The 13508-nt window shown below is 39.9% G+C and overlaps 1 gene segment (V, D, J or C); it reads right to left on the reverse strand.

Moving 5' to 3' along the window:
• Positions 1-7348: 7348 nt before the first annotated feature.
• On the reverse strand, positions 7349-8717 carry LOC109378229 (immunoglobulin kappa variable 1-39-like). The segment is given in 2 exon segments: positions 7349-8512; positions 8641-8717. Coding segments are annotated over 2 exon segments (372 nt in total).
• Between the last annotated feature and the right edge of the window lie 4791 nt (positions 8718-13508).

Consider the following 13508-nt stretch of genomic DNA (forward strand, 5'->3'; position numbering starts at 1 on the left):
CAAATCAGTCCATTTAGTGAGACATGAGCATGAGGAATAACTGTGACTTCTAAATGTAACTTTGTCTGGCATCCCTGTGTGTATCGCAGGGCAGGGATGGGGGCAGGGGGTGGGGGGACATCTGAAATATTGAAATAACTGAGATCCCATTTTGAGAGTTTTTTTCCTACGGAAAGGCTCAAAAGCCAAAGCAGGTCAAACAACTTAACCAGCTTTAATGGGTTAAATAGACCAAATAGCTGAAACATCTTAACTAGCCCAAATAGTTTGCACACTAAATCAGTCACCCTTACCTAGAACAGTTTGATCTCATGAGGGCTGACTGAAGGCAGAGCAGCAGGATCAGAGAAACAATGCAGGCATGAGGTCGTCAGGCCAGAGACTGAACAGTGCAGCTATGGGAGACAACCTGCTCAAGGGAGGATCAGATCAAAAGCTGAACAATACTGTTTCAATGAGACAGTCCAGTCTAGATTTGAACCGAACGTTAGCCAATTTCAGTATAAATATTCTGGTTCCAAGGGAATCAGTCAGCCTTACAAATGGCCTGATCTCAAAGGATTCAGGCTGTTGGGTCAAATCGAGCACTTGCACACACACAGGGCCTTTAGCAGAAAAGTACAAAGCTTCTGAACAGATTGGATAAAGTCATGAGAGAGTCAAAACATGGAGAGAGTGGAAGTTCAAATCCAGGAGAAAACTTAGCCTTAGAACTGAGTCAGTGAGAAAAACAGCAAGCTCAAAAGGCTCTGTGGGTGCCACACCTGTTTGCTCACCATCCCTGGTATTTTTGGGGTCTCTAGACCCTCATACAGGCTACTAGATATGTTGGCCTTAAACAAAAATTCAGCTAGATATTTTTCCAACAAATGGTTTATCTGGGAAAAAGACATAATTGCAAACCAGGACATGCACCCAGGGAGATAGAACAGCAAAAGAAGATGAAGTTTCTTTATATTATACAAGGGCAGAGGACGTTAGGAGGGTTGTAGCCAGAGATCTTCCTTTAGGACGTTGGAGACAGATGTAGGCATGAGAACACCCCCTTCAGGCCATATCAATTACAATGTTGCTTGATATCTTCTTTATTAATGTTTCCATATATTTAAACTATTGTCTAAAGTATAGCAGTGAGAAAACAAATGAACAAACAAAAATCAAACAAAAAACACAGCCATTTCTTTACATATTTTATTTTATTTTAAAGATTTTATTGGAGGATTGGGGTAGGGAAACAGACAAGTTGCTGTCCTTTTTGTTCTTTAGTCTAGTTGTGGAGGATGTCACTTCACTGGCCCATGTTGGTATTATCATAGCGCTCTTCACGGGTGAGGCAGTTGGTTGCCGGCCATTGGATGGCCGCTAACAGTGGCTCATGGCAGTTCACGGTGGCTTACAGAACTCACGTCAGCTGCCGGCCGCCCATGCCAGCTGCCAGCCACTTACAGTAGCTCAGGGCAGCCCACTTCAGACTACGCCATTGTGGTGGACTCACAGCAGCCCAGCTCCAGGTCGAACTGTTCTTCATACCTTAGCTGTAGAGGGTGCAGCGTCACTAGTCCATGTGGGATTCAAACAGGGCCCTGCTGCTCAGAGCTCTGCTCCCAAGCCAACTCTTAACCAACGAGCCTCTCGGCCGACCCCTCTTTATATATTTTAAAGGAAAGTAAATTAGAGAAAAGAAAATTATTTAACATACATACATATATTGATTAGTATTTCTCATCCTCTGAGTTCACTTAGGTCTTTCTGTGGAGAAGATCTGAAATGACTAAACCAATTTTCCTTGGCACTCTTGATCAGAGATGTCATTAAGACTGCCCATCAGATGCATTCCTGAGGAGTGGTTGTCAGAACAGAGTGAGGGGAGGGGACACACATGACTATAGGTGCTCACTTTGGTGGTGTGAGTCCTGGCCAGGTGACACCTTTTGGTGGACACAGCTTTCTGATTCTCCAGGTTGCTGTTGCCATGGCAATAGATTTTCTGATCATGGAAAACACTAGGTGATTTGAGGGATTAAACTTCACATTGCCATGGCCTGTTCATGTGGCCTTTCTCTCCATTTTTTAGCTTCATAATCCACGAGAATAAACACCTTTCTGCTGGAATCAACCATCATGTCTTTTCTCATATCCAACTGACTCAATCACAGAACATGTGCAAGTAACCACATCACCTTAGTTATAAAATCCATACCCCTAGGCTATGCATGAGCTATCATTTCTGTTGTCATGATGTTTGTTCATGAGGCTCACAGGGAAAGCTTGGAAAAGTGACTTTCTTAGCATGTTTATGATGCTATAACAAAAATACCTTATACTGGGCAGCATGTAAACAATAGAAATATATTTCTCACAATTCTACAGGCTGTGGATTTCAAGCTCAAGTTGCTGGCAGATTTGGTGTCTGGCGATGGCTCACATTCTGACTCATAGATAGATTTCTCGTGTGTCCTCAACTGGAAGAAGCAGCCAGGGAGCTCTGTGGGGTCTCTTTTGTAAGGTGCTGATCCCATTCAGCAGGGTTCCACCTCATGACCTAATCACCTACAAAATGTCCTAGCTTGTAATATATACACATTGGGGTTTAGGATTTCAACAAAAATGTTGGCAAGGACCAACAATCAGACCATAGCAGTACCTGACTGAAACTTATGTGTCATCTAATTATTGAGAACCTCTTGCTCAGCAATAGCCCTTAGATTAACATTCACTTGGGAAGCGATTGTTCCAAATCTTGGCCCATTTTGAAAGGTCCAATCATAATGCTTCCCCAAATAACTGTGTCTCCAACCTTTCAGCCTTATTTCTTCTAAGGTCTGATAATTTGTTAAAACTGGGGGTCTATATCATTGAATTAGCTATCTCTCTTTCCAAAGTGATCATCAGATGTAACCTTTAAATTTTACATGCGGTTGTGACTTGCCTTCTGCCAAAGCACCCTTTGGCATATAGTTGAGGTGACATCAGTCCAGTGTAGCTATCTGACCAATCTCAGGCATAAATTTGATCCCAATTCCAGAAATAATTCATAAACATAAGGAAAAACCCAAATTAGTCTGTAATTTAAAGCTCTCAGTTCATCATTTTTGTTTGTTTGTTTGTTTTTGTTTTTCTTCATTCCCAGGCACCTGACTAGTGAATATTTCATCAACAAAAAAATTTCTCATAGTTTCTATGTCTTTCTTTACCTAGAAAATTAAGAAATGGAGTAATCTATACCCTAATGTTTCACGCAGTGTCACTCTATGTTAAAAGTCATTAGAATATAGGCTGTGTTAAATTACTTTTCATTAGTTTTGGCCCAATAACAACCTGTTAAATTGTTCCTTTGTAGGTCTTTGTAATTCTTCAACACATCATTCTCAGGGCATTGTTGGAAGGAACAAAATCCCCAAAACAGAGGGCACAAGCAAGTTTAAGTCCCACTGTTTCTAGCACGAAAATATCATTTTGATTTCTTCCTAGGTATTTGAAATTCTTTAAGTTTCTAAAAACCATGGCTCTATTTTATTTTTAACCTATTTCATCATGCCATTTACAAATAATTATATTTTTTCAATACTTACAATCTTAAAGTAAGTTAATTTTGTGCTAATTGGAAAATAAAATCCCATGTGTTTTCAACATTTGGATTTCAATAGAGTTTCTTAAATGGAAATGGGGGGAAAAGGCCCATTTAACTGAAATAGATGTCTCCTAAAACTGAGCATCTGAAACCTTACACATATCTCCTGATATCTTGTTGAAATAACCCTCAAAAGTAGGTGTAAGTGGAACCTCCTCTTTTCATTTGGATAAGCNTAAGGCAAGGGGGTATCCTGACGCCCCAGGATCCAGTTGCTGACTATAATACCCTATGGGTGTATGGTTTTCCAGTGTTCTGGGGTGAGAACACAAAGCGTGTTTCTTTCTTTTTCACATACATAAAGGGAAAAGAAAAAGAATCTGTTAAATGCCCTCAAACAGGTGGGTTTATTAAAGTCTCCTTTAAGCTTTCAAATGCTAATCTGCCCGTTCTTCCTACAAAATTGGGCCAGGGTTGTTGTGCTTTAGTGACACATACAGTTTTTGCCATATGAGTGAGACTTGGTTTCCAATTCTGACAACAGTCCACTGACAAAACCTCTCAGCGAATGCTTAGTTTGGGGTTTGGGAAACCATTAAGATTTCTGGATTTAGGTGAGGCTCTCGTTCAGACATCAGATGTCCTAAATGTCAAATCTGGGTAAGGGCAAACCACAACTTTTCTTAGGAGACTTTATGTTGTTTGAAGGCCTAAACTTCTAACAGATGGATGCTGACTTCCTGTGAGAGGAGCTAAGAAGCAAGTCATCCACATATTGCAACAAAGTAGAACTCCTCGGGAAATTTATATCATATAGATTAACCTTCAGATTTGTGAGAAACAAAAAGGTATCTCGGTAAAACCCTGAGGCATTAATGTCCAGTTGAGTTGTTTTTCTTCCCACATGAAGGCAACAAGGTGATGAATAGCTGCATCAGCTGGAATACTGAAGAATGTATTGCATAAGTCAGTTAGGTTAGGGAATTTACATTCAGTTAGGATGGATGCTAGCAGTATGTGAAGGTTAGGAATAATAGTATTCTGAAAGCTAACAATGTTGTTTATTGCTCAGAAGTCCTGAACAATCTCAACTCCTATCCCTTGGGGTTTCTCACAGGAAAAGTGGGAACGTTATAGCGTCTAGAGCAAGGGAATAGGCCCTGAGTTTTAGGATCTACTGTGGGCTTTATACCTTGAAAGACCTTATGGGATATTGATTCTGGCAATGGGTTTTAGTAATACATTTGAATCTTGATAGGAGGTGCACTGTGGATTCTGCCAATATCAACTGAAGATTTTTCCCAGAAAGAGAATGACAAGTCATCCAATAAGGACAAATGAACCATGCACCCAGATTTAAATATAATGTCATGAGAAATGGAGCAAATAAAATATGCTAGAAGTGCATTTAATTTACGATAGTGGCTATTTTGATGGCTACTCTCAAATTCTAGAGTTATTTCCTCCTTTTGGGAGAAAGAAATTCCAGCATGACACTATTCTAAGACGTCTCAGTTAAATAAATAAATAGAGGCAGGAGAAGTAAAAAGAAAAGGGTGACTAACTCTTAAATATCCTAAACAAAGAAACAGTTTCAAGACAATAGCAAATTGAGGTTCATTTGAGACCCTCATGGTTATAACAGTTTTAGTACTCTTAGGCAGGGGCTGCTTTATAGCAGTGGGGTAGAGCACCATGAGTGTAGCTTTGGTATCAATAAGAACAGAGAGAAATTCGTTCCCATCTTGGAGAAAAGTTTCTGGGCCTATTAAGAGGGAAAGTTGGGAAGAGCCCCTGTAGTCCTCAGAGCACTGCCATTTGGAATTAGAAGGACATTGGAAAGACTGGTTAGAATATTGAGGGTGCCTGACGTGCTTAAAATTGGGACAATTTCTATTGCAGTGTCCTGGCACTTTTCAATAAAAATAGAAGCTGGGTTTTTTATTTTGTATGTGGGTCTTCAGTGGCCAGACTTGAAAATTTAAAATTTTAGCAGCCTTACTTCTAAGTGAGTACTCTCGGGTGTGAGCAAGCTGATTTGACACATTAACTAAGTCTTGAAGAGACATATTTTCCCATTCCATTGTGGTCCTTTGGACTACAATGGAAAGGCTTCTGTTCAGCCTATTTAAAATAAACTTAAAGGCTACCCAAGTGAAATCATTTGACCGAAGACACAAATTTTTCTTAAAAACAATCTGAAGTCAATTATAAATATCAGGAAGCAGTATATCAAGTTTTTGTTTTATTCCAATCTAAATTTTATTCCAATCAACAGGCTTATGAAAAGTTATGGTAACTGCTCAAAGGAGATTTCAGTGAGTTTCCTAGCATTTTCTAAAAGTTTGAGGTTTGCTGGATCCTTAGAAGGCTGAACTTTAAAGGGGTCAGCACTGATAGATTCAGAGGANATATCTTGTCAAATGCTATTTCTATATCTATTGATAGGATCATATGATTTTTGTCTTTTGTTTTGTGTATATGATATATCACATTGATCGATTTGCATATGTTGAACCATTCTTGCATCCCTGGAATGAACCCCACTTGATCGCAATGTATAATCTTTTTAATGTGTTGTTGTTGTATTTGATTTGAAACTATTTTGTTTAGGATTTTTTTACCTGGATATATCAGAAATATGGGTCTGTAGTTTTCTTTTTGTTGTTTTGCTTACCAGGTTTTGGTATCAGCATAATGTAGGCTTTATAAAGCAAGTTAGAAAGTATTCGCTCTTCTACAATTTTTTGGAAGAGTTTAAAGAAGACAGGTATTAAATCATCTTTGAATATTTGGTAGAACTCATTAATAAAGCCATCAGGACTTAAAGTTTTGCTTTTGGGGAGGTTTTGAAATATTGTTTCAATTTTCTTACAGTTGATTGGTTGATTTGGATTTTCCAGTTTTTTGTGAGTCATTTATTTTATGAGATATATTTCTAAGAAATTGTCCATTTCTTCTAGGTTATTGAATTTGGTGGCATGTAGTCTTTCAGAGTATTTTGTATGATCCTTTGTATTTCTATGGTACGCATCATAACTTTTTTCATTTTTGGTTGTGTTTATTTCTGTCTATTTTCCTTTCTCTTTAGTGAGTTTAGTCAGGAGTTTGTCAATGTTAGTTTTTACAAGGAACCAGATCTTTCTTGCATTAAGTTTTCAATGGTATTTTTGTTTTTGATTTCATTTAATTCTGCTTTAAATTTTATTATTTTCTTCCTTCTGATGATTTTGGGCTTCATTTGTTCTTTTTCTAGTTCTTTAAGATGGAATGCTAGTGTGTTTATTTGGAGTTTTTGGTGTTGCTTGAGGTAGGTGTGTAATAATATGAACTTTCAAACCCTGATTACCACTTTTGCTATATCCCCTAAGTTTTGATAGGCTGTATTTTCATTCTACTTTGTTTCTATGTCTCTTTTGATCTCTTCTTTTATTTCTTCTTGGACCCAGTTATTCTTTAGTAGCATGTTGTTTAATCTCCTGCTTTATTTGCACTTGAGCTCCTATTTCAAAGCATTTTGGTCAGAGAATATTCTTGGTATTTTTTCAGTCTTCTTAAATTTGTTGATGCTTATTTTGTGTTCCAACAAATGGTCTATCCTTGGGTATGTTCTATGTGTGCTAGAAAAGAATGCATAATCTGGATTTCTGGGATGAAAGGCTTTGTATGTGTTGATTGTGTCTATTCGGTCTAATGTGTCATCTAAGGCTAATATTTATTTATTGATTTTNAAAAGGCTGCCATTGTATGTGAAATTATTTCTATATATGTAAAACTTTTCCCTTATTTTTCTATTTTCTCAATCATTTAACAAAGATTTCTTGTTAAGAAGTCAGACTTGATGATGATGGTTTAAAGCACAGCCAAATGTATTGTAACTGGCAAAATTCTGAGAGATGTAAAAAGAATGACCATTCAGACTGCCTGCTGTCAGTTCCACATCATCACTCTCAATTGAGGCAGCACATTTCCCAGAACCACTTTGCTCTCTATGGTTTCTTATAGAGTTGCTCAGTGAGGGGCCCTCCCTGATGTTTGAAGTCAGAAGAGGAGGATTTAATACTATCCACCAGTTCCTGCAGGCAGAGTGGAGGACTGGACAATGACTGGTGAGCAGAGAGCATCAGCACCACCACTCCTGGGCTTCCCACACAGGTCTGAGTGCCCCATGGTTAGACAGCCTCTGTCTCCATGGCATATTTTCTCTTGTTTTGGGGGAGCACCAGGGAATCCCACATTTCCATTATCTGCATCCTCCGTTATTAATTCCAAAGGCCTTTAAAACAATGTACTTTAGAAGTTAATTCCATATATTAAGCATTTTCTGCTTGCAGTATGTAAAGTGGCAACTCTTTCATTTACTGAACTCTAATACTGCAGCCCAGACACTCATGTGTGTTGATATCTGTTTTTTTATGAAATCAGGAGACATTTTGTATGTGCCTCTGAGGCTGAGGAGAGACAAGATGAGTTAGGGTGCAGAAGAGGCTCCCTGGTCACTTCTACCCAAACCTCCAGTCACCATCAAAGAGTGAGTGCATCTGAGAATTGTTCTCAGCCAAAGGAGGCCCACGAGGAACAGCTGGAGTGGCCAACTCTCAGCTGTCTGCTTCATGGTTTATGTTCAGCCTTGTAACACTGTGAGAGGGGTACTATAACCTTGTTGACAGTAATAAATTGCATAATCTTCAGGCTGCAGGTTGCTGATGGTGAGAGTGAAATCTGTCCCAGATCCTTGGCCACTGAACCTCGAAGGGACACCAGTTTGCAAATTGGTTGCCTTATAGATCAGGAGCTTAGGAGCTGCCCCTGGTTTCTGCTGATACCAGTTTAAGTAACTGCTAATGCTCTGACTGGCCCGGCAAGTGATGGTGACTCTGTCTCCCACTGATGCAGACAGGGAGGATGTAGACTGGGTCATCTGGATATCACATCTGGCTCCTGAGAATGGAAACAAGAAAACAAACATCCATAGTCTTAATGATGTTATCAGGTCTCTTAACTACCCTGCAGTCTAAGTGGTACTGACCACACTGGCAGAGTAAATCCCCCAAGTGCTCCTTTCTTACCTGGGAGCCACAGCAGCAGGACGCTGAGAAGCTGAGTTGGGACCCTCATGTCCATGCTCTGTCCTGCCTGGGACTGATCCCTGCACAGGGTGTGACCACACTATTAATGTGTCCAGCGCTGTGGGTTGCACCCCAGTCACATGCAAATAAGCAGGGGTTGAGGCTGGTTGGGCACAGCTGCAGGGCTGACTGGTCTCAATAACACAGCACAGTCTGTGTCTACCTGGTGCCCAACCCCACCCCCAACAGCACAAATTTGCCTGCAAGAAATGTGTTTCTCGTCGGCAGTCACAAGAATCATTCTACCATGCTATGAATATGGTGTTCTCTGTTCAAACGTCAGGAGCTGCTTCTCTTGCTACATCTCCATCTAAAACTTGGTCTTTCGTATGTGGCACAACCCTAGTACTTGCAAGAAGTTTTGCCAACTATTGGCATTCGTACCTGTGCACTGTGTTGAGGACAGAAGACTTCCTTTTGGGTGGAATTCTTAAACCTTTGGTATGGAAAATTAACATTACTGGCAGCCAGAGATGCAATGAGATGTTAGAGTAAAAAAAAAACAAAAAAAAGTGAGTCTCATGATTTGTAAAGAAGTGCCCAGTGACTGAGTGTCTGTCATTGCTAACTTGTCATCTCTAGCTGAGTGATCTGTCCTTTCCATTTCCAAGATGGCTTACATCTAGGCCAGCCATGGTCAGACATTTTCTCCCCCATATGTGAAATGTGTCAGACACCTTTTTTCTCTTCAGGTCTTTCCCACACCCATGCTACACTTTCCCTGAACTCCTTGGGTTACTACTTGTGCCTCACTCCTTCTTACCCCAAGCTATTCTCTTAGAAGCTGAAGGCTTCCCCAGACTAAGTGCTTATGTTGAACTCTGACACTACTGTGTTCTCTAAACAAGCATATTCCTAAATCACTAAAGCTCTTTTAGTTTCTAAGAGAAGATATTTCTCAGTGGCTGGATGCGGGGCCTTCGGCCCAAGTAGGGTGATGAGAAAACCACACAGGAAGGTGAGGGCTGGAGCCTTGCACAGGGTATTAGAGCCCACACAGTATGGAAAAGGCATCCATGTGTGATAGAGGGGAACCCAGCATGAAGTCGAATGGTGTGAGGACTGGTGTCCCCACATGGCCTTGGTGACACTAATGGACCAGTACATATGTTAAGGCCGGAGCAAGACGAGGACATTCATTGAGGCAGCGGGAATGAGTGTAGGTGTCAGAGCCAAGGCATGGTGTGGACGGTGCTCATGCAAGAGTGCAAAGTTGGCAGTGGCCTGACAAGGGTATCAGAGCCAGAACAGGGTGTGTGGGTGGATGTAGGGGGGAAGTTCTGTGCAAGGGGATTGTAGTTGGCTCTAACAGCAGGAGATTGGTTTCATTCAGGAGGGTTGATGATCATATAAGTAAAAGTATTAAGGATAATTGGAGACAAAATTCTCACTGTTGGAGAAAGGAGTTACAGATACAGAAAAGGAAATTCCTAGGATAAACTAGGTTGGGATTAAAATTGGAAATATCAGGGTTATATATAGCTTAGATATGAAAGTGTGTGTTGATCTATAAATGGATTATGGATAGATAGATACATAGACTTTCCTTAGCCTAGTACCAATGACACCCACATCCCAAGAAGCATCCACAGTGCCCAGATCTTAGTTTCTAAATACCATTTTCCACTAGAAGAAAAGCAGTAGTTACTGGAGAAATGCTTCATTCCAGGTCTAGAATGGAGAAAATACAAAATAACTGTGGACAATTTAGGCCAGAAATTAAGAAGTGCTCAAGAAAATTAAGATGAGGTGAAAGAAGCCATTTGGAATGGGACTGTCATCTGGCAAATCTGGGGAATTTTGAGAATCAGACTCAATAGTGATAGTAACTCAGTGAAGGAAATATGAGCCCGTGATTTCATACTGACACTTTAATGAGGAATAGAATATTCATAAAATATGAAGAACATTTTCCAAAAAAATCTTATTAATTTCAATGGGCAAAAGAGCAGCTGTGCAGCAGTGAAGTCTGGCAGACACCACCTTGATCCAGGAATTGAAGTGATGTTGTTAGTAATGGGACAAATTAGACTATTGGACCATCTCATAGGATGCAGTGAGGAGAGCAGACAATCACTTTCAGAAACTCCTGCCAAAGATGCATTAGCTGGATCTGATCATGAGGGAAAATCAAACAAATCCAAATTGAGGGACATCCTACAAAATAATTGGTATTTATCTTCAAAAGTGTTAAGATCATTAAGTTCAAGGAAAGAATGATGAACTGTTCCAGATGAAGGAGAGAAAGGAATATAGACAAATAAAAGTGTGGGAAAGGTGTTAGGTTAGGAAAATTCGCCTTCATTGCTTGATGTGACACCATTGTTTCTTTTGGTCTCTTCTTCTCCCTCATGTTCCCTGGCAGAGGAGACGTGAAGACATGGGATGATGGTTGGTCTATTTCTTTCTTTCTTTTTTTTTTTTTTAAGTTAAAGTTTATTGTTCCTTTTGGTCTGTCCCTCCTTCATTTCATCCCCGGAAGGGGAGATATGAGGTGAAGTTCTCTTTGTCTGTCTCTCCCAGAATGACAGGACAGGCACATTGCTAAGCCTTAACTGGCCTTGGGCGGATGGCCCCAGGCAGGGACAGCAGGCTGCTTGTCCAGATGAACTGGCCCTTCAGCTGGATAAGCAACATCCTTATCACATTAACTGCCGAACCCTCTGGGAATTGGCCATTCCCTGAGAGGGAGGCAGGAACAAAACCTTGGCCCCAAAGTACATCTGAAGAGATAGATAAGACAGACCTCAACTGACAGTTCACCCTTCTTCCTCTTCTTCTTTTTCTTCTTCTTTCTTTCATCAGCATTATTATTTGGGGAACTTCCCTGCAGCGTGCATCACTGGGGGATGGCAGTGTTTGGAACTTGAACTTCCATGCAGCTTGCAGCATTTGGGGGCACCCCCGTTTCCTGCCACGGACCTGGCTTGTTCTTTTGGTTACCGACCTCTCCAGTGTTGTCTTCCCACAGTTTGGTGAGCTTCTTTGGCATAACATTGTTATTAATCTGTACAGTTTAGTCTTAATTGCCCTTTAATTGCCTTTGTCTTTTGCAATTATATACTGCTAAATAAATTGTAAATAAATTGATTTGGTTCCCCTTTAGCGTTTGCTCCCCTCTTTTCCCTGCTCATCATTACAAAAGGTTCCAGGTGAATCTGGAATGGATTCTTTTGTTATAAAAGGTAATGTTGGGACATTTGTCAAAACTTGAGATGGGCCCGAGGACTAGATGGTTTAATATATTAATGCTGATTTCCTCATTTCATGGTTGCGTTGGGTTATATTAAAGAATGTCCTTTTTTGAAGCGAATACATAGTAAAGTCTTAGAAGGTAGGGCTATCAGATCATCAACTTACTCTCAAATGGTTCATGGGCAAAGGAGAAATTACTGTGTGCTGTATCTACAACATTTCTGTAAGTGTGAGGTTTTCAAATTTTATTACAGTACAAAAAGCAGTTCTTAAAAGTATGTTGAAGGTATTAAAAAGCAGTTTACTGCCATTCTTATTATAGGGGCAAGTCACTTACTGTAGATACCCAAGGATCATAAGTATCATGTTTCTCCAAAGGTGTGTCACACATACAGCACTTTCTAAGCCATAGGCCTCAATTTTTCAGTGAACTATATAGGATGTATCTTATCATTGGATTGGGCTCCTCCACATTCTACACCCTCTCCTGATTCGGCCTCACTTGCCAAAGGTCATCAGCAAGAAAGCTCTGACTATGGATGCTAGACCTGATTACCTCAGCATAAAGTATGTTTTTGTGGGGGTTTTCCCCCCTCTAACAAAAGAGGATGACCGTTGAATTGGATGAAGATATTCCTGCAACCCTAGATCAGCTCAAAGCCTCTGGGCATTAATTCTCTTTAAAGTAAAGTGAAGACCAAGATTATATCACTTGAGGGAATTGTTGTGAATCTCAGAGAGGACAGGAAGAAAGGGGATCTGGAGACAGAGATGAACCTAGCCATGCTATTACTGAAACAAGGCAGAGAGTCTTTAAATGGTGGCTACAGAGAGAAAGATCTCGTGTCTACAAAACAGCCTATGAGAAACCTTTTGTGCCCAAAGGTAGTGGACTCTCATGGTGTATCCATGATGGCCCAGGGATCGGCTGTTACATACACAAATGTCATTTGTTGCCTTTGATATTTTTGTTTTCCAAAACAAAAAGTCTAAAAATCTCCATTAAAAGTAGCATTCTTCTTATTTAGGACATAAATTTGTAATTTATAATGAAGACTAGATTGTGAAAGGCATATGAAATCATAGCTAATCAAAACATGTATCATTGCTACTGCCAATTTTGCTAGTATTATTTCTATTAAAAAGTGTGTGTGTGTGTGTGTGTGTGTGTGTGTGTGTGTGTGTGTGTGTGTGTGTTTTGAAACTTTCTTTCTTCTATACTCATTCCTAAAAAGATCATAGTAGATCTCAGGCTTGTGACTGACATAAACAAAATTGAATTTAAATATGAAGTTAAAATTTTTTATTCAATTAAAAATAAAAATGTTTAGTGCAGCCGGTTAGCTCAGTTGGTTAGAGCGCAGTGCCCACACCACTAAGGTTGCCAGTGCGATCCCCGCATGGGCCACTGAGCTGCGCCCTCCACCACTAGATTGAAACAACTACTTGACTTGGAGCTGATGGGTCCTGGAAAAACACACTGTTTTCCAAAAAAAAAAAAAAAAAAGAAAAAGGAAAAAAGAAAACAGCTTAAAATTAAAAAAAAAAATTTGTGACAATCTTAAGAAATCTTGAAGTTTCTACTAGAAAAAAATGCTGTATGTATAATTTTG

This window comes from Hipposideros armiger, unplaced genomic scaffold, assembly GCF_001890085.2.
Source record: "Hipposideros armiger isolate ML-2016 unplaced genomic scaffold, ASM189008v1 scaffold_1816, whole genome shotgun sequence".
NCBI classification, from domain to species: Eukaryota; Metazoa; Chordata; class Mammalia; order Chiroptera; family Hipposideridae; genus Hipposideros; species Hipposideros armiger.